The 21,248-nt window shown below is 45.3% G+C and overlaps 1 protein-coding gene across 3 annotated transcripts in view; it reads left to right on the top strand.

Annotated features, from left to right (window-relative positions):
• Window positions 1–20,916, top strand: part of SDK1 (sidekick cell adhesion molecule 1) — a 465,152-nt gene extending 444,236 nt beyond the window's left edge. For all 3 annotated transcript variants that reach the window (XM_068146644.1, XM_068146645.1, XM_068146643.1), the window contains 5 exons: window positions 2,123–2,287; window positions 4,888–5,025; window positions 6,971–7,091; window positions 7,319–7,448; window positions 14,587–20,916. In XM_068146644.1, coding sequence (XP_068002745.1) covers window positions 2,123–2,287; window positions 4,888–5,025; window positions 6,971–7,091; window positions 7,319–7,448; window positions 14,587–14,859 — 827 coding nt within the window. In that variant the 3' untranslated portion in view covers window positions 14,860–20,916. The remainder of the gene's footprint in view (window positions 1–2,122; window positions 2,288–4,887; window positions 5,026–6,970; window positions 7,092–7,318; window positions 7,449–14,586) is intronic.
• The last annotated feature ends 332 nt before the right edge of the window (window positions 20,917–21,248 follow it).

Below are 21,248 nucleotides of genomic sequence, written 5' to 3'. Positions count from 1 at the left end.
TTTATAGCCATTGTAATATCAGACTAATACATAACAATGGTGCATTATGATAACTTCATTATACTCTGATCATGCTGGTGAATAATGTATTGGTCTGAATTTTAAGCATGACAGAAAAATTACCTATTTTTATTGTTCTGTGGTATTTCTCAAATGTAGCTGGAGCAATAACATTTCAGCCTGGCTTTTTGCATCCACTGAGACTGCCAATCCTCCTGATCAGAAAAGATGTAGTTTGGGAGTTGTTAGTCATTGTGTGTGTTGCTAGATGTGCAGCACAGCACAAATTACTGAGCCAATATTTACTGATGCCAAAGTTAAAACATTCACATGGAAATGCACCTGCAGTGTTAATCAATCCATCTTTGTTGCTATTCCCTGTTGCACAGCAGTAGGCCGAGGGCCAAATTTTGCTCTGTTACACCAGTACAATTCTGGAATCACTGCAATGACTCCAATTAGTTTAAACTCAGGTAAATGCAAAGCAAATGAGAACAGATTCCTGCCTTACATTGCAGCAGCAGAGCAAGGCACTGAGGGTAGTGCTGCTGCCTCCTGTTTTATTGTTACCTTGATAACACCTCAAGCTACAGAAGTCATGCTGGTGCTTGAATCTCACAGTGCAGAGGACTTCCTTTCAAAGCAGGCAACCTCTGCGCTGGAGTCATCTCTATGCAGAGGTTGTCACTCTATTCCCATCGCTGTGGGACATGCAGAGAAAAACAGACATTGCTTGAACACCTCTGAGCACTAAAAATAAAAGCCCAGTGGGATTCTTGTGTGGTCAGATCTGTTAGAGCTATGCTGGCTTAGGCTAGCTGAGGGTTTGGCCTCACGCACGGACAGTGACTCCATTTTGTCAGCAAAAGTGCTGGCAACCAATTGTTACAGAACTGCATTCTGTTCAGACTCATGTTTGACTGCTGCACTCCAAATTATTGACTGGCATTTTTAATCATAGGTGGGTTTGTTCCTGCTGGTAACAGCATCCATCTTGTTGAAAGTTCTTCCTGCTGTAGTTAAGTGAACACAAGATTCCGAGTATGAATCAGGGGCCAGAGGATCCTCTTGGAATATGCGTCAAGGGCAATGTCAGTATGGCTGCTGAGAACCAAGATGATCTTCCTGAACCATCCTCATCAGAATGGCATTGTGTTTCTAAGCAGTCTGAGGGGTTTATGATCGAAACAAAACCTCACTGCTGTTTACAAATGCGTGGCACGGAAGCACGGTGCCGGCTGTCTCACTCTGTGGGCTGTGCCACACTGCAGGCCAGCACACTTGAAGGACATCTCACCACTGATATTGTGAAGCAAGCAGCACTCCAGTGACACCAATCTACCAGGCACCAGTTCATGTGAGGCCACAGTGCTTCTTGCCCAGACCCAAATCTTTCATTAATTCACCAAGCCTGCACACTTTCAGCAGGGCCTCTTGTGACAGGATGAGGGGTGATGGGTTTAACAAAAAAAAAGGAGATTTAGAATAGAATTCTTTTATGTGGGAGGTGCTGAGACACTGGCCCAGGTTGCCCAGTGAGGTGGTAGAAGCTCCATTCCTGGAAAAACTGCAGGTCAGGTTAGATGGACTCTGAGCAACCTGATTGAGTTGATGTCCCTGCTCACTGCAGAGGAGGTTGGACTAGATGAGCTTTAAAGACCCCTTCTAACCCAAACCAGGCTGTGATTTTATGATACAGAAGTGAGCTTAGCAATGTAAAAAGCAGGGAAGACCTGTGTGGTAAGGACTCACTGATCTAGCTGGTTGCTTTGGGTTTACTTGCTCTGTCAAATAAAGGTCAAGCTGATAGGGTGGCCTTACCTAATCAGGAGGGACCCAGATGGCTGACAGCTGTTCTAGCCAGCTCAGGTCACTGTGGGTGATTTTAGAGGAGACCTCTTCCATCTGGGCTATTGTTAGACCCCATCATGAGTAAATGCCTCTACAGATGGGGTCTTACAGGGCATTCTGACATTCATCGCTGAGCACCCCTCAGGTAAGCACATCCAGTGCCTGTGGTTGAAATACACAATTAATCTCTTGGGTTTTTTTAATGACCAGAAGGAAGTGCCAAATCCCACAGTTCATGCCTTTTTTTTCCTCCTCCTTGCTTCTTTCCTAGATGAAGGGCTGTGGGATATGTTTGTGAAGGACATCCCTCGCAGTGCTACCTCCTACACGGTTGGCCTGGACAAACTCAAACAAGGTGTGACCTATGAATTTCGGGTGGTGGCTGTCAACGAATTTGGCTATGGAGAACCAAGTGTTTCCTCTGTACCAGTATCAGGTAATCATCCCTTTTTAAAAGGATCTTTTCCAATGCAATTTCTTGGGGGTGGGGGAAAAGCCAACCAACAAACAAGCAAAAACCCAATGACAAACAGCAGATTTTCTAGTCGCACCAAATAATCAAGGGCAGCTTGCTTACACTTGTTTTAGGATTAAACCAGAGTCATACAATGGTGAATCATGTTTGTTCTTACAGCATGCTTTACTCTCCAGAGGAAAAATGTGTGTGTGCCATTTTAAAGTTTGACAAAGAACCTTCTCAGGAACTTCCTGAGTGTTTATATGTAGGATCTCTTGCCCTGAGACTAATTTACACAGCTTACAATTTGTTTTGTCACCTTTCCTCGTCTGCTGTTTTCTTTGCTTCCTTATTTTTCTTTTGGTCCCAAGAGGTTCTCTGATAAACACTTTCTATCTTATTTTATGTTTAGCTCTCAAAAATTTAGAAGTGTAGTTTCACAAAATTATTGCTGATACCTTCTCTGCTGGCAGTTTCTCTTCAGTGTGATGCCTTCAGTCTCCTTTCATCAGAGCAGCTCACCGGTGATGCTCTCAGGCTTTTCCCACCCTCCCCCCTCTCTTGTGCTTATTCTCAGTAAACAGGGCTATGGCCTAAACGTGCTTCCAAAATCCCTCTGAAGCAGCCTGGCACAGAGGTTTTCTGAAGGAACTTCAGTGCCTCAAAAAAGTAAATTTCACTAAGCTTGCCACATCAGAGCAGCTGGAGTTCAACGGCCTGTTGTGAAGTGGGAGAGCTTGCCCTGAAAGCTTTGGTTGGGTCTCCTTTTACCCTTGCAGAAACAGCCCTTCTGCAGGTTTCTTTTGAGCAATAGTTTTCATCCTTGCTGTGTCAGCAAAGAGAGACAAGAGGAGTAAAAGAACCTGATAAAGTGGCTTTGTGATTCAAAATTCCGGAGAGTCCTGAGCACCTGGCAATGCTCCAGTATCTGGAGTGGCTTTTATCTCGTTGCTTTTCCGGTGAAAAGCATAAACACCATTCAACAGTTACCCAGCAGGCAAGAGTGGTAAATGCTGCTATCGCCCTCACGACTGCGTTTGTCCTTACACAATTAACCACTTAGCCTGTGAGAGCTGTCTATGGATTTCCGTGTGAGTGCTACCCTTGCTTTTCTCCTTCAGGACAAGGGCATAGACAACCCACTTCAGACACCAAGAGTCAATGTTTTTCCTAGCTGTGGTTTCACACAGGCTGTAACACAGCAAAGGGTCAGTGCTTACATCAGTCTATCCCCTCTTGAAAGACCCTGCTCCTCTGAAGCTAGGCATGCATCTCCTCATGGTGCTTTTAATAAATAGACTGCTTGTTTCGAAGTTCTCCACTTGAACAGGACTATTTAATTCACCTCCTTTTGATGCTTCAGTGTTCATCTCAAATTGCTGCACAAAAGTAAGAGGTTTCTGTTGAGATTCACAGCCATAAAAGTATAGAGCATTTCAGGCTGGCCACTTCAGCTAGCACAGGGCGGTATAAACTGTACTGAATCTGCTCAGCCCATCATGGCTTGTGCAGTTTGCCTTGAGGATTTTATTGGCCTGGCTTGGCCTCCTAACAAAGAAAGAGTGTGGCTTCTTTTCACTACTGCAGGATACCCAGTGATCTGGAACAAATGTGAGCTCATATCATCAGGCTTACAACAGGCTTGTGTCTAGATCCAGGGCTTAGGACAGCTGGGGAGGATGCCTGGGTTTAGTGATAGTGAGGGTTTGAAGTTGGTCTCCTGGCGCTAGCCATTCCTACCAGGTGTTCTTCTACCTAATGGACTACAGGGAAATGATATAAAACTGCTGGCTAGTGCTCCAGCAGCAGCATTTCTTCACAAAGCTGAGGGATGCTGACAAAGAGAACATGACCTCAAGAAAACAACAATACCTATTAATTTAAACCAAGACTGGCAAGATAACCCTAGCAAGGGGGAGCTAGTATCATTTTGCATCTCCAGTTAAGGTCAAACAGGGTGAAATGACTTGAGATAACACAAAATCCAGGCAACTGAATTGATATCCATGTGCACATCAGCCTTGGCTGATGGGGAAATGATATAGAGTAGCAAGAGAATGTTGGAAGTCAGAGTTAATGGAGGTACTGAAAGGCACTGAACCAAGTGTACTCTGTTCCCTGGCACTAGCTGTATTTTTCAAACTGCCACTGAGCAGCATTTTGGCCAGACAAGCCTCTTAAAAAGCAGAATAATCACAGGTCACGACAGATATATTAGTGATTCCTTTGACCCAGGGAGTACTAAGCATAGCAGAGCAGTCAGGAAATGTAGGTGTGCCAAGCTGTGGGAAGAAACATCCCTCTCTTCACTTGGTGATAACTTCTTAGCTAAGGGATTGTGGGGTTCTGCTTCGGATGTGTGAAAGATGCTTGTAGGGATGTTAGAGCCATGGTAAGCTCCTGTCCTCTTTGTCATCTTAGAAGTGTCAGCAAGCCCCTTGAAAGTCTGACTCCAGAGTGTTACCTCCTTTGAACACCTCTCTCCTGGACACTATTAGAGATGCAGTATTTGCTCTGGGGAACAAGAACATTTAGAAGGATTCTAAAGTGGAATTATTATTTGGTCTTTGCTCTTTCAGCACAAACAGAAGCCCCTTTCTATGAGGAGTGGTGGTTTTTGCTGGTGATGGCTCTCTCAAGTCTGATCCTTATCCTTCTGGTGGTGTTTGCATTGGTCCTGCATGGCCAGAGCAAGAAGTACAAGAACTGCAGCACAGGTAAGACATCAGCTCCACACCATGCACATACTAACAGTCAAGAGCTGCCTTCCCTTTGAATCCCTGGTTTCACCAGCATGGGTGCTCTTTAAGGGCATTTTGTTTGGCAGAAGACTTGGATCTTTTTGCTGTCTGGTTTGGTAGAATTGGCCTTAGCCCATAGTCATTCTGGGCAAAGAGTGCTTGTTCTTAGCAGTTTTTGAATGCTAACCAGCCATGAGCTTGGGTACAACAGCATCTGGAAGTCCCAGGGACTGTAGCAGAAGCCAAGGAGTCTGGGTCAAATGCCTGGCAAAGACTACAAAAAAGGATGAACTAGGATTTCATTTAGCTTTGTCATCATTCCCTGAGAGATGGGGAGAAGGAGAAAGATTTTGCTTTCCTGTGACTGTACCCAGTGCAAATATTCTAGACCTATGTTGTGAGGACACAACTCTTTTGTAGTAAATAGAGTGTCTTGCAACTTACATTCATTCCCTAAGCCAAGCTGCAGTTGCTGGGCTGGTGTCCAAGAAGCTGGGAGGTGTCTTGGTTATCTGGGCATGTTAGACTTCAATGCATAGTGAGCATCAAGCTTTGATTTTTTTCTTTAGTTACATTTTTTACCAGCCTCCTTTCTGAAAGGAAACAGGAGCTACCTGTTAGGAATGTTTAAATAGTCCTCTTTCTGAACACCTACTTCTTGAGCTCTGAATATTTTTACCTTTTCTTCTCCTTACATGATAAAGGCCTGGAAGGGTTGTTCACCTGGATGTCTCTGATAGCCTCCTCCACCTCCAGCAAGCAATTGCTCTGGTGTCAGGGGATGCCAAAAAAGGCACATTAATGAGTAGGACAAGGTGGATGGGTCTTTGCACTACCCATTCATAGGGATTAATGTAAAGAAGGAGTCTTCCAGGCAGTACTTAGTAATTCAGTCCCAGAGTGAAGATCTTTTCTTTCTTTATAATTCACTTCTAACAAGGATTAGAAAATCAGATTTCAGTCCCATGAGGTATCAGATGTATGAAAACCTTGGCATTTTACTGAGCTAATACTTTTACATATTTGTATGCATAGCTCATAGGAAATCTCTCACCTACTTAGTTTTTCTCTGTGTTTGGGGGACAGATGTGAAAAGACAGTTCTGACCTGTACTGTCAGATATCAGTGTTCACACCAAGTCTTAATGTAGCACTGAAACCGAAGCCAAGGCTAAAGTCCCTGTCTGCTGCAAAGCAGCAATATGCAACCAGTCCTCCTGCCCAGGACATGAGCTGAGCTCACACCTTTGGGATTACAAAGAACAAGCATGGGAGAGAATAAGCTCTTTCTATATTTGATCCCAAGGAATAACACACTTTGCTGTATTTTCCCTCTTCAGCCCCTTGTCCTTTCCCCTGCCTTAGATTACCCAGGGATTTCTCACATCTGTATCTTATCCTGATTAAAACCCTTGTCTTTTCCTCATTTTCTATCCATTACTCTTGCTTTCTCGCTTGCTTTTTATTTTCTCTCCTTTTCCTCTTTTTCTGCCTTTCCTAGTTTTACATTCTCTTGCTTTGCTTCAGTCAGCATGAGCAGGATTCACAGCACCCAATTTAGAACATCTTCAGTGGCCACCTGAATTAGTCACCTGGTTTCTATTTATAGTCAAAAAACAAGACTAAGCACTTTTGGGGCACAGTTCATCCGTGCTATTTTAGATGCTTACCTCTGAATGACATGCAGCCATCCATGACTCCTCCTTTCCCCTCTTTAGGCACCTTCTACCCATTCATGTTCCTGATAAGCTCCTCTCCTTCACTCTGATTGTTCTCATTTGCCAGAGCTTTTCAAATAATCAGTGATGTCATAAATTGCAAAGAAGGGAAAGTTAGCTCTTATAAGTTTGGGGGTGGTTTTTTGGGGGAGGAGGGAGGGAAGTGCCTTTATTTTAGCTGATTCTTTCATCGTTTGGCTCCAGGTAAAACAATCTCCAACGTGGAAGAGTCAGTCACCCTGGATAATGGAGGCTTCACTGCTCTGGAGCTCAACAGCAGACACCTGAACATCAAGAGCACCTTCTCAAAGAAGAATGGCACCAGGTAAGGAGCTGGGAACACCATGTTCTTGGAAATGGCTTTTTACCTAGCTTCAAGCAACAACTAAATAGGCAAAGGGGAGAGACTCTTGTCTTGGAGCATCTAGGGAGGACTTTAATGCTCAAATCGCTGCCCCAGGCTGTGATTCTGGCTTCTCAGCATGGTTTAATTAATTGTGTCATTTCAGAGAAATTACAACCTCCCATACACTCACCCTTTATGTTTCCCAGGTCTCCTCCTCGCCCAAGCCCAGGGGGGCTGCACTACTCTGATGAGGATATCTGCAACAAGTACAACGGAGCTGTGCTGAGCGAGGGCTTGGGCCTGAATGAAAAGCCCTTGGAAGTGTCAGAGTCAGAGGTAAGGGTTTCCCTTTGCCTTGCCAAGTGTTGCCCAGCTACTGCAGACGTTCATTTCACTGCTGAACCCTGGCAAAACCTTCAAAGTCTCAATCCAATACCTGCATTATACTGTGTTGTCACTGGTTGTCTGTCTTGGGGACTTCAAATGTCCAAATCACCAGGCTGTTCCCATCACATCTTAAAATTAAAATGTCAGAGGAAAGACAGACAAGCAAGACCCAGCCAGGGCAGATTCCAGACCTGGCCTTGGCAAGTACTCATAGTTCTGGAGCATCACATAGAAAGACAAGATCAGTCAGCTGGTGTGCGCTGAGCCCTCTGGAAGGGGCTGCACATCCCCTTCTGCCTGCAGGATGCAAACCTGGAGCACTTCTGGGAAAAACACATCTGTGCTGCAAAATAACCAGCTGGCTGCAGCTGCTGGCTGGATGAGGCTGAAGGTGAGACACTCTTTGGATTAGAACACTGACTGAAGTATAGGATGTTGTTTGAAGTGTTCATGGTGCCTTTTTTCAGGCAGCTGCAATGAACACCAAGATGTAGAAGAGTGGTCTGGACTGATGATAACTGCTGCCTCTGTTACAGAGGGAGTAAGTGAGGAATGAGTAAGCTCCCAGGGAGCACATGGCCATGGGTATAAGAACCCAGCATTCAGGTCTCTGAACACTCCAGCCTGCCGCTTTAGTCTAACTCAAGAGGATTCTTCTGCTCAGGTTGCCTTTAGTCTCTGTTAGCCAAGCAAGGTAGGTGCATGCTAGGCATTACCTACCTGGCAGTGCTCCACCTTGTGTCTTATCTCCCCTTGAAGAAGAAAAAAAGAGTTTGTGGTCTGTGAAAGTCCAACAGTGACCAGGGGTGAGTAGCCAGACTTCAAAGGATAATCCAGAAAGGTAAATCTGTCTCTTAGATCATGTGTTGTCCGCTGAGATCCTGACGGATCCGAACTGACAGCGCAAGAAGCGAGCAGTGGGCCAAACCACTCCAAACCTGACCCTTCCAGCAAGAATAAATCAAGAGCAGCAAGCAGTGAAAGAAGATGACAGTTTTCATCTGTAGCTTTTCTGCACCTGCAGCTACAGCTGCTTTTCCTGGCTACCTAGCATCTCACCTCCTCTTAATTACCATGGACAGCCCGCTGCTTTGTGCTGCCCTGTGGCCAACCCCCTGTGCAGGCAGCTTTCCTGGGTGTAGCTCAAGCTGCTGCCTCTGCAATGCACAAGAGTTACCCTCCAGATTAAACCCATAGTGCTTTGGTCATGTCACTGTAACAACCCCGCATTAAACCTGTCATTAAAACAGTTTGCTGAGCATGATCAGGAATTTAGCACTGCCACCTTTTGACATTAATTTCTGTACCCCATGTGGTATTTCCTGGTAATGCTCAGAAGTCTGCTTGCAGGGTGTCATTACTGCCTTCTCTCTCTCTGCATTGCTCATACAATGTAGAAAGTGAGGTTGGTTGGTTGGTTTGTTTGTTTTTTCTTGGGCTATTATTAATATTATTTATTTACTGTGTATTGCAGTCAAGCCCCCAAGCTCTCAGTTGAGATTCTAGTGGGTTTGTGAATCTGTTTGTGCATGTGAGTATGTGTACAAAATGTGTCTCCTGTTTTTCCTTGGGGCTTAGATATGCAGCCCTTCTGTATAATGTCTTTGATGCTTGGTGGGTTGTTGTTTTTTTGGGTGGTGTTGTGTGTGTGTGCTGGGGAGTGCTTTTAGGCATGAAATGTTAATACGCTCCCAGTAGAGGTAGCAATAGGAGATGCTGCCTTTTGATCTGCCTGAAAGTGCTGTTTACATTGGCTGCTACAGACAGGAGGTGAGAGGAGGGTACAGATGTTTGACCACTCTCTTTTCAAGTATCCCTGTACCTATTAGCTCCTCCTGTTTGTCTTTGCTTCTCTATTTCGCTCCTGTCCTCTAAGGAGATCTTATCAGAGCAACTGTTTCCCAAGCATTTCAGGATTTCCATCTCTTTTAGCAGGCAGAAACGTTTCCCATTGCATGAAGAGTTAAAGCTACCTTTCTGCATAAGGACTCTACACAGGCTTGGTCCTCTGCAGCAAAGGGGACCCTGATGCTGTTTCCCCTAATACATCTTTGTGTGGATCTCAAATCTACTTAATGTGATGTGCATAAAGGCAGGCAGGACCAAAAACTACGCTTTTGCTTTCAGCTTGCATGTCATCTCGCTGCTTAGCCTTACCCTCCTTGCCTGAGGTGTCAAGGTTTTACATGGAAAAGAAGGAAGCTCACTGGCTTCACGTCTCATGGGGTTTACTGAGCATGGAGAAGTCTGAGAGACTGCACTCACAAGCCAGCTGCCTGGGAGCCTTCCTCCAAGCTCCCTTCTGATGAAGGGAGCAAGAAAGAAACAAGGAGAAAATTCAAGCAGACCAGGCAGTAGTCTTAATATTCATAAATCAAGTGGTTAACTTACTCCATGTCATGAAAGCCAAGCACCAGTACTGTTAATGAGGTTATAGTAGTTTAATTGGCAGGTATGGAGCAAGTGAGTGCTAAGAGTGTAATTTCTCAATGATTAATAATAATAGGCTTTTAGATAATGAGTCAAGTGGGCAAAGCTCTGGACAGATAATCTGAAGAAATTGGGTGCTCACCATGTACAGAAATGTGATGATTTATCTGCAATGTCATCCAGTCATGGAAGAGCAGCTTTACAGGAGCAGAAGGGAAGGTGATGTTTGTTTGTTTGTTTGTGTTTGTTCTCACGTGTCCTTGTGGTTTCCCAAAAGCAGTTTTCAGGAGATCACATTCTCACAGATTGCACACACTAGCAGCCAGTACCAAATGCTGGCCGTGCTCTGCTCTTCCCAGCTGCTCTCTGCAGTCTGACTTCTGCTTTCTCAGCTCCATAGGAAGGTACTCTACATTTCCACTTCACACTTAATAGGGAATAGGGCTTCACTTGAAGTGAAAGTGTTTCCAATGAAGTCCTCCAATGGTTTTGATAAGTTGGGCAGCACATGGAAACCAGCTGCAGGTGACACATTAAATAAGCAAAGGTTTCCATGCCCAGAGAAATCAGTTTGCCCACTAGGTTAGCTTGTCTGATTTTACAGCATATTCATTTCATGTCAGCCAAAACAAACTGCTGTTTTTAACCATAATCTCAGGAGGTTGTTTCTTATGCAGTCACTTTAAATAACAATAATTTCATTTTAAAAAGGAAGAGGAATAATTGGAAGTATTTTCAGTTTTCCCATTGACTAATCAAGCCAGTTCTGGTCACCGACTTGCCTCTGACCAGCACTTGTGCACTTCACACTGGCAATAAACCACCTAATGGACTCTCATTTGCTGCATTTGTTGTTTCATAGGCATCCCTGCACCTTTGGTTGACAGTCTGTAATGCCACCACACACCCAATCACACCCCAGCCTATGGAGGTTTCCAAGGTAACAAAGCCACAGTCGCAGCGAAGGGAGAAAACTGAAAACAAAGCAGAGAGCCCTGCAGCATTTCTATTTACTCAATAATTTCAGAAACCACTAAAAAGTAAGCCTCTAGTCTAAGCTGTCTGTATTGTCATGCAAAACAGGTTTATCTTGCTCCTCCTTGATATTCATCAGGGCAGAGGGGGATGTGGGATGGCAATTCAAAGAATTTCTTGCTGGTGGGGCTGGTACAGAGCAGGCTTTGGAAGATTTGTTAGAGACATGGACAGAGCAGTCACTTCCTGCCTGTCCTAAAGGGAACATGAAGAAAACCTGCTGTGTTGACACTGACAAGCAGGTTATCCTTTCCAGCATCATTACTATTTATGGTGAAAGTCTGAAGTTAGTACAGCTTAGATATGTTTCGTGGAAGTTGCTTCTGAAAGGCACTGGCCTTATTTACATCAAATTAGTGTTCTCTTTTAGTTGCTATAATGGACTAATTAGCAGACAGATTATCAGCAGATGGTATTGTTCTAAATTCTTTTTTCCTGCTCATTGTATGTCCAAGTGACACTGTATTTCAAATGGCAGCAGCCCATCTAAAAGCCTTCCAAGTATTTCTCCTCTTTATTATGTTGACTTCTGGCAGTCTTGAAAGAACTTGGCTTAGGTACAGAAATTATATTAGTTTTGTGGGTGAGTATTTTTCTGCTGGCAATGGACAGAAACCAAGTGACTGCATCAATATTATTATTATACCTATCAAGTCATGTGTCAGCCTTCTGCATACAGCTTCTCAGCATTTCTTCTTGGAGATTCCGGTTGTCTAGATGTTTCTGCATGCCTGTGGGGACACCAGGCAGACCAGTAAGGAGCCACTAGAAGTTTGTGAGGTTTTTTTTGCTCCTTATGCTCAACTCAGATGTGATCCATCTTTTCAGCAGGGACTTGGCTCTTTGTGGGCTGGCTGAGCGTGTCCAAGTCTGTGAGAGTAATGGTGGATGGGGGAAGAAGTCAGAAGCCACACCAAGGGCAGTGGTAGCATTGTGCCTTTGATGGGGGGAGCACACACATGATAGTTAGAGGAGCTGACACCTTCATATGCTGCTTCTGGTGCGTGATCTATAGCCACTTACCTCTGCTTGGGGCACAACATTTTTTCTTATGGATGCCCATATGATTCCCCAGCTCCCCAGGCAGTTTTTATCTTAGCATTAGATGATGACATTGCAGCGGGATGTTTGGAGATGCAGGGTGGTCCAACCCTCTTGATGCTTGATAAGAACAGAGGAAACCTGGATTTAGAGATCCTTTGATCTGCAGATAAAGTTGGTTGCTGCTGCTGCTGAGGACCAGCCCGCCTGAGCTGTTGCTGCCTGCTGCCACATCTGCAGTCATCAGAGGCTCTCTTGTTGGAGCCCCTTACAAAAATAGACAGGGCAGTGCTGGCAGGATGCTCCCTGCAGTGGTGCCAAGGCTCTGGAGCTGCTCTCTGCACCCACTGGCTCTGAAGTGGTCCAAATCTGGGGCTATTCCAGGCATGCCGCAAAAACCACCTGTTCAGGAAGGTCTTTGGAGGGAGTTGGGTGTTGGCTTCCGGAGGCTGGCAGCTGGTGCAAAGAAGAGTTTTTCTAGGAGACAGACCTGAATCCCTCTTGGGATAATTATTAAATGCTGGCAGGGTTTTGTTGTAATATTAATTATGTGTCAAAGCACCTGAAGCTTTGCATACTTAAAAACAACCAAGCCATACACAGCTCTGAAAGAGGCAAAGCCTGACTAACAGTGGACAGGAGATCTTGCAAAGCTGTAAAGAGCAGCTTTCCTCAAACTTTTGGAAAACTCCATGGAAAAAAACCCAAACTTGCTCAGCTCTGTCCATCACCCTCTATGCTGGAAAACGGGCATGAAGTAGTACCAAAGCAGCTATCTAAGCAAAGAAGTGGGAAGATGGATGCAGTGCCCTTTTCAAATGATGGTTTGCAAGGCATTGGAGGATTGTTCTTCAGAGACCACTAAAAAGGAGCTTTAGAGGAGGAGAGACTAGTTGTGTGGCAGGCAGGATCAAGAAGGATGTGTGTGTGCTGTGTGGTGCCATAGATTAGGACGATACCAACCTTTTGAAACTAATTGCAGCAACTAACAGTTACGAGCGGCACTTACCCATCTCTCTCTCAGGCAGCTACTACTTTGATATTTAATTGCCTTTAGAATCAGCTATGCAGATTATCAAGGGGAAGGAAAGGAATAAAAGTTTTTACAGGCTGAAACCAGAGATTTTTGAGAGCAGACTTGAGAAATGGAAATTTTTGGGTAAATGTTTATATGCTGTATGGGATATGGCTGCTACTGGTGGGAGCATTAGCAGGAACAGAAGGAAGATCTGCGCTTGGGTACCATGGCCAAGGCTTTGCTGTGGTCCCTGTGCCTGAAGGAGATGTACAAGCCCTCTGTGATTCCACCAGCTGTATCACAGCAGCAGCAGTGCTTCAGAGGAGGGGCAGATGCACAGAGCTTATCTGGTTACATCTCAGTAGAGCTCCTGCTTGATATTGATAGGAGCTTTGAAGCTATCCAACCACCATGCATAAATGTTTCAGGGGTAAGATCCGCTCTGAACGCAGGGCTGCGCCTGAGCCATCCCAAGGAAGCAGCCCCTCCTGCCTGGCAGCTCTGCTTTTCCAGATTTTGCATTCTCTTTCTTCTTTCTGTCACTGCTGGTTGTGCTCCTTGTTGTAGCACCAATATTCAGCTGGAACATTCAGAGCTGTTTGCCTGGAAAAAAAGAAAAGGTGATTTTTTTTTTTGCTTAATTCCCTTTCAGTGGTATAACTGATTTTCACTACTTAATGGGGCTCACAAGCCAAACTCAGAGCACTGTGCAGGTGGCCTGGTCTGACCACCAGCAGCATGCCTGTCTGATGTCAGTGTGTCTTCAGGGAAGGCATTCTGTCTGTCTTTTTGTCAAAGGAGAATGAGATGTTCTCAGCTGCACTTGTAGTTGCAGCCCTGTTCATTTTGTGACTGAAAGCTGTTGGTTCCCCTGACACCTCCACGCTTCCCTTCACCTATTGCCACAAGAGGAACTCCTAGCTCCTGTCACCTGGTTCTGCAGTGAATTTGAAGGGCTTCCTGTGCATCTCTTCCCACCAGCATTCATTGGGTGACTCTCTCCAGCAGCACAGCCTGGCTAAGCCAGAGCACAGTGCTTTTCCACAGACCAGCATCTAATACAATTGGACAACAAAACATCCTACCCTAAAAGGTAGGATGGTTTTAGCCTGAAGAAGAGGAGGCCCAGAGGAGACCTTATTGCTGTTTATGACTACCTGAAGGGAGGTTGTCATGATCACTGGAGGTGTTTAGGAAGAGACTGGATGGGGTGCTCGGTGCCATGGTTTAGTTGATTAGATGGTGTTGGATGATAGGTTGGACTTGATGATCTCAAAGGTCTCTTCCAACCTGATTTGGTTTGGTCTGGTTCTACTCTACTCTACTCTTATTCTATTCTATTCTATTCTATTCTATTCTATTCTATTCTATTCTATTCTATTCTATTCTATTCTATTCTATTCTATTCTTTTCTTACAGCTCCTGTCAGCTGGCGAGATTAAACCTGTCTCTAATTTCTTTCAGAGTGGAACAGGCTAAATCAGAGATGCTAAAGGCTGATATTTTTTTGTTGTTGTTTGATTGGTTTTTGGTTTGTTTTCCCCCCCCCCCCCGATGTTCCAGGCCACTGACTCAGATTATGAAGACGAGTTGCCAAAGCACTCCTTTGTGAACCACTACATGAGTGACCCCACATACTACAACTCCTGGAAGCGGCAGCAGAAAGGGGTGAAGCACCCAACGCCCTATAGATACGAGGAGTGTGCGGCCAGCGAGGCAGAACCCTATTTCCAGACTGTCATCACGACACAGAGCTCAGGAGGGGTGTACACCCCAACGGGACAGCCCGCGCCCGGTTCCAGGACTCCCGTGACAGGCTTCTCCTCCTTCGTCTGAGACGGGGCTGGGGGCTGCAGCCGAACCGCCGGCGGCACAGGGGGGGGCCCCGTGGCAGTGACTTGTGCGTGCGTGACCGCTGCGGTGAACTTGTGGGTAACTTCTCTATCAGGGTAGAAACGGGATGGGAAAGGCCAGGGTGGTTTGGTGGCTTGGTTTTGTTTGTTGTTTTTCTTTTTCTGGAGACAATCAACTCTAAACCCATGGAGCTGAACCTTTGTTTAAAAAGAAAAGGAACACACACACACACACAAAAAAAAGAGGGATTCTGGAAAGTGATGATTTTAACCACTTGTGAATAGTAGGGGTTTTTTAAACTGCTTTTTGTAACACTGCTTCAGGAAGCAGCTCCCATGCCCTTCTCTTCCCTGTTTATTTCTTTCTCTCCCCTGCTCCTGTCTCCTTCCCCCCTCCTCCCCCCCCCCCCAATTCCCAAACAAGGAGGTGAATTCCCTAGACGCAATGAGTGACTTTGTGATGTGATTTGAAGAGAAAACATAAACCCTCCCAGGCTCCTTTTCCCCCCACTCTTTTCTTTCTTTTCCTATTTTTTCTTAATTTTTCACCATCATCAAGGTCAAGCAGAAAAACATAAAGAAGGGACAAATTTTAATGTGAAAAGCAGACACCTCCTCTCTCCCCTTCTTACTGCTGCTCCCCACGTTTGGATCAACTTAGGCTCAGATGTGCCACTGTGTCTGCTCGGGGTTCACTACTGCTGTGTTTACACTGAATTGCTGACCTGCTTTTCTTCTTCAAATGGGACCTGCTGCATTCTTTAAGTATTCCAACTCCAGGGCCTTGGGAAGAGGAGATGGCTCCAAACAGCACTGTAGGCAGCAGTGAGTGAAGCAAGGGGGAAGAATTCTGATGCAAGGTCAGTTTATTTTTGGTGTGGCTCTAATCCTCCCTCGTGGGCTGCGTGTGCCATTGGAATTGATCATTTTTTAAGAGTCAGAGGACACAACCCAGCAAGCCAGAGGAATCTTTCAATTAAGATGGCAGTGACAAGCTAGAGAAGTCTACTAATTGATGAAGTTTTTGATCATCAAAGTTATCCTGCCCTGTCAATTGAAGTTGAGCATCCTTTCTCGCTCAGACCCTACCGTGCTGCTTACTGGCCTGCACAAAAAGTACAGGGGAGCTGGGTTTCTCTGATTTTATGTTTTTTTTAGTACAAAGACACATCAGACAGGTGAGGTTTGGTGTCCACAGGTGCCTTTTATTGATTCTTCAGCTTTGTATCTGGGAGAAGCAACAAAGTGTCTCCAAATAAAGCTTAGCAGTTTTTCCAAGCATTAGGGTCATGAATTACCTTGTGCACGTTTACAGTCTGCTTTGTGCACTTCAAGCTACAGCCTTTGGAAAGAAGAGAGGGGAATTTTAGTTGATTTTTCCATCTTTTTGTATAGCTTCCTTTCTGTTTTCTTCTTTCCTGTCCTTTTCCCGAGTCTGCCGTGTTTAGCAGCAAGTTCTTTACTCGTAGGGAAGTTGTCGGGAGTTTAAAGAATCCAAGTCTAGCCCTTGGATCTTAGCAACAGTCCTGGGTGAGAGTTAGAAAGGTGAATTGGGAAGCAGGCAAGTCTCTGCCACTCCATCCGCTGGCATTTCCTCACAGGTGGGTGTAGGTCAGCTAGGAGAATTGGTATCTTGCTGATGCTGCATCAGAGCACGTGTGAACGCTGTTCCTGTCCTCTCTGGAGGGATGTGGGAAAACTGCGGCGCTGGGAGGTGGCGGCTTTGAGGCAGGTTGCTAAAACTGACCTGGAATTGATTACAGTGGCTTCTTGTTCCTGCCCTTGAGGGCCGGTTAGAAGCAGCCTGGTGGCACCTCTCCTTAACAGCTGTGGCTCAAGGGCAAGCTCAGCCTTGCCTGTCACATTTCAGTGCCTCTTGGACAGGGCAAATGATCTCAGAACTGCTTTTACTCTTTGGCACTGCCTCTGAGCACTGCTGCTCTTGGTGCATACAGATTCTGTGTCGCTTTGGCACTGGATTGCTGTTCCTCTCCAAAGGTTCCAGAAAGAAAAAGTTCAAAACCAAAAACTCCAGTCGGGGTGTTTAAGGGCTTTTGAGTTTGAGATAATGATCCACACTGATTAGATGGCAAGGGATATGCAAAGACACGAGCTTGAGCCAAAAGCCTGTGAGCCATCCCCCTCTCTGCACCTGGATAGGATGTGCGTGGGATGGAAAAGGGGTTCCAAAGAGGATGACGTGGAGCTGACTGAGAAGAGGAATGCAAAGCAAACAAAAACCCCACTGCCTTCTGTGCACTTTGACTGTTGTTCTCTTAAGCCATATTGACTTTGCTTTAATTACTGAACTGACAGAAATTTGTTTGCAGTCTTTGATTTTTTTTTTATTTTATCTTATTTTCTTTTTGTTTCTTAGACAATATTATCCATGTGACTTTCTGGGTTTGTTTTCCTTCCCATTTGTAATTTCCTGCATCTGATTGCATCTTTTTGAACACCTTGTTTTGTACACATGTGAACATAGCAATGCAGTTGCTGTTGGACTCCTAACGGCGCTTATCCAACAGGGACAAGAGGTAGTGCTACAGGAGGAGCCTTCCAAGGACCACTGAGGGTTTAGGGATAGAGATTAGGAGAAAGTAGATTGAACACTGAAGACTTTGCCCCAAAGGACAGCGTAGTGCAAGCAGTTTCAGATCTCCTGAATATTGCCAGGTCTGAATTGGTGTAAGGTGCAGCTAACTCCCTCTGGCTGATCTGATACCATGTTGAGCAAAAAAAAAAGGCAAGGAAACCCCAGGGAATAAAGGAAATGGACTCTGTGGGGAGCAGCATGATCTGCACAAAGCAAGGGTAGAAACTATTCCTTTTTTTCTCAGAACCACCTGCAACTAAAAAGCCTGAGCTTGCTAAGGAGCTGCTCTGTGGCCCTTTCCTTCCAACAGCTGCCAGACAGCAGTTCAGGTGGGATTCCTTTAGGACCTGTTGATCCAAACAAAGGTATTTCTGCTCCAGTCCACTCCACACTATTGTCACTCCCCATCATGCATTGTTTAGGAGTTGGCTTTTCTTCCATGTGGGTTTATTTTACTTAGGCAATTGCAGAGTGTGGAGTTTCACTGCCCTGCTCGCCCCTAAGGTCAGTGTGGGATTTGTGCTCTGCTGCCCAGGATCTTGTACAGCTACAGGCATGATGCCTGTGCCTTCTGGTTAACACAGTGTGTACCTGTAAAATATGATTAATGGGTAGGTTTTATTTACCTCAGGTATCAGGTAAATTGTTCTATCTGGAAGGAAACACTCCATCAGTTAGCAAGAAAGAGCTATTTCAGAGCAGTAATCTTTGGGAATTACAGCCTTGAAATACAACTTTCAAGCATTAGTTGTCATGTTACAATAACTTCACCCATCAAATCCACTTCTATTTCCATCTTCCTGTTTAGAACCATCTTGGAAAATGAAGGCTTACATTTAAAACACCTTCCTGGCAAATTTTATTTGCATTTATTTATTTATTTCCCCCCGTGTCTCTCAGGGTCCCTTGATGGCTGTTAATAAAACCAGAGTCATGAAATGACCAAGGGAGGTATTTCAGGGAATAGTTTAATAGGATCTCATTTTTCATGCAATAGCCATGGAAATATCCAATTTCCTGCAAGAAAAAGTGTCCAAGCCTTCACCACCCCCAGCCCCCCTTCCCAGGACTGAGATGACATGAGCCACCACCGGCAGCTATGTTTCCATTGGGGCTCCCATTGGCACCAAACCTCAGGTTGTCCCTCTCATAAATCACAGAAGCGCAGGAGCTGCACTGTTCCAACCCGCTTTAAGTGGAGCATTTTGTCCCCCAAAACTGCACATCCCCACATGGTGTTTCCCCCACCACTGCCTACCCCCTTGGGTGGAGTATCAGCTCTGATGCTGGTGCGCAAGGCGTGGTGTTGGATGAGAAGGGACAGGAGAGGGCACTCTTTTACAGCCACATTTTCCCCACCTTTGGAGCTCCTCACTTCAAACCCCTCGTGGGGAGGGCAGGGAGGGAGCAGGAAAGCCAAAGAGCAGAAGGTTTCATCACCATTTGCTAAAAATCACACTCTGGCCAGTGATCTCACTTTTGGAAGCAGCTGGCATCATTAAATGGAAGAAAAACCAACCAAACAAACAAAAAACCCACCCCAAAAACCCAACCAACCAAATGCACAGAAAAAGAACTAATCCATTACTCCCAAGGATTTTTCAGGCTTTTTTTTTCCCCTGCTTCATTTTGAGTGTTAAAGTCAGTGATGCTTTGCAGATGGGCCAAGATCTCATTTTCCCTGCTTATACACAGGCCCCTGCCAGAAGCTGCTGTAGCAATTGTTTGGAATAAATATCGAAGTCTGTCTTGACATGGGGATACATTTATTATCCTTGTCACTGCTTCCCCTCAAGAAACCCATTGGGTCATTCTGTGATTATCCAATCTGCTCTCCAGAAGAGGGAGAAGAGGTGCCTATTTATACATGCAGAGCACTGGGGTCTTCTCCTAGCTGTTTTTCAGCTAAGCAGGGCAACTTGTTTCGGGGGGGGGGGGGGAAGAAGTATCCTTTTAGGAAAGGAATTAAGGAATTTATTGGGAAACTTAACAGAACAAAAATTAAGGAGAAAAGAAAAGAGAAAATGCACAACAAAGATAACCTTTGACAGGGCCAGAAATCTTCAAGTCCTGGAAGCCTGGGACATGTAGGACTGAATGTGATCCCAAGACCTCCTGTCTTTAGTGATCTCCTTTATCAATAGCAGCCAGAAGGGCATGTGCCACGAGGGGTTATATTTGGAGAGGAAAAGGCATCAGAGCAAACAGCTTCTTTCAACCCAGAGTTCCTGCTAGTCCAATCACATCCCTTAGGTTGATTTTATAGCTCTTTTTGGCAGCACTGTGGAGTCCATACCTCACCATGGCATTGCCAGAGGTCACATGGGGAGAGGTCTAGAATCATTTAGATTGGAAGAGACCCATAAGAGCATTGAGTCCAACAGTAAAGCATCAAACCCTGCATTGCTGTGGGGTTTGCACACAGCCACGTGCATGACAATGTGGTTGCAGAGTATCCACAGAAAACTCCTGATGGAAAACCACCCTTGAGTTAGGAGCACCTTGATCCTAAGACTGACCACGTTGAGCTGATTGTGGGCTGTGAATGGCTCCACTGGACAAGTCAAGTCTTCAGTTCTTCATATTTCTGTACTCCATTTCTTCTCCTTGACATCTCCACCCCCAGCCCTCCCGGACAAAGAAAGTTGGCTTGCACTTTGTGAAGGTGAAAAGTTTGCTGCCCACAGTAGTAGAGAGCCACGACTGACAAGCACACACATGACACGTGGGACAGGTGAGACACATCTGTACAAGGGGTGAAATACTCCAACTCACAACTTTATCTTCTCAAAGGTGCCACCTGCCCATTTTCAATGGCCCTGGAGCCTCAAGACTTGGCAGGAAATTCATTATTTTAATGCTCTTTGATCACTGTGCACTTTCTCGGGGCTTGAACTGCTGTCTGTAGAGACTGGAACAGGATTACAGAGCTTTATATCCAAGAGCTTTCCCACTGATATCCAACTCTCCAGACCTGGGAACGGTATCCATCTGCTAACATGCTGTGGTGGTGTTCTGCAGGTGGGGCAGCTGGGAAGTGCCACCAGAGCTGTCCCTTTGATGTCGCTAAGCTCCTGGGCAGTTCTGGGCTCTGTAACGGTGCAGTGGGAGCCCTCAGGTAGCAGAAATACAGAAGGACATGACACTATGGTGAGTTTGTAGCTGGTCACTTTGCCACTCTTTGGATGAAGTCCGTCCTCTGGTTTGGTATCTGCTGTCAGTTTCGGGGCAGGACCACCTTACACAGTGGTGTTTGAGTTACCCTTCGGTGTACTACGGTTATGGGATCCTTGCTTTTTATTTCAGTGTCTCCTCGGGGATTTGCCCTGGATTTTTGTTCCACACCTCTTGTTAGCCTCACCTTCACCACCCCACTATTTTATATGAGAAAAGTTACTTCTTCTTTTGCAAACTTGCTTCTAATTAAATGAACCCTTTTTGAAACGTGTGTCTCCTTGGTACATTTATTTTGGGGTGGGGGTGGGGGAGGTACTTTTCAGCCTGTTCTGCTATTTCTTGAACTGAAGAAATTTCTGGCTGCCTTTCCAGTGTGCTTTGAGTCAACAGCTCAGGACAGTGAAATGTAAGTTCTTCTTTGTTAGTTCTGGACTGTAAAATCTTACAATCCCCCACTGCTAAGAATGATGCTCTCAAGCAGTTACCACCCCAAATTTGATCAGTGTTCAATGTTTTGTTATTTTGCAGTGATAAACTGCTGTCAGATCATTAATACAAGGGAGTCATAACTCATTCAGAAATGGAAGCATGTTTGGAAC

Source organism: Melanerpes formicivorus, unplaced genomic scaffold, assembly GCF_026170545.1.
Source record: "Melanerpes formicivorus ecotype bairdi unplaced genomic scaffold, bMelFor1.0.p_v2 SCAF_14, whole genome shotgun sequence".
NCBI classification, from domain to species: domain Eukaryota; kingdom Metazoa; phylum Chordata; class Aves; order Piciformes; family Picidae; genus Melanerpes; species Melanerpes formicivorus.
The sequence above is the reverse complement of the archived record's forward strand: the minus strand, read 5'-3'. Positions and strand labels throughout refer to the sequence as shown.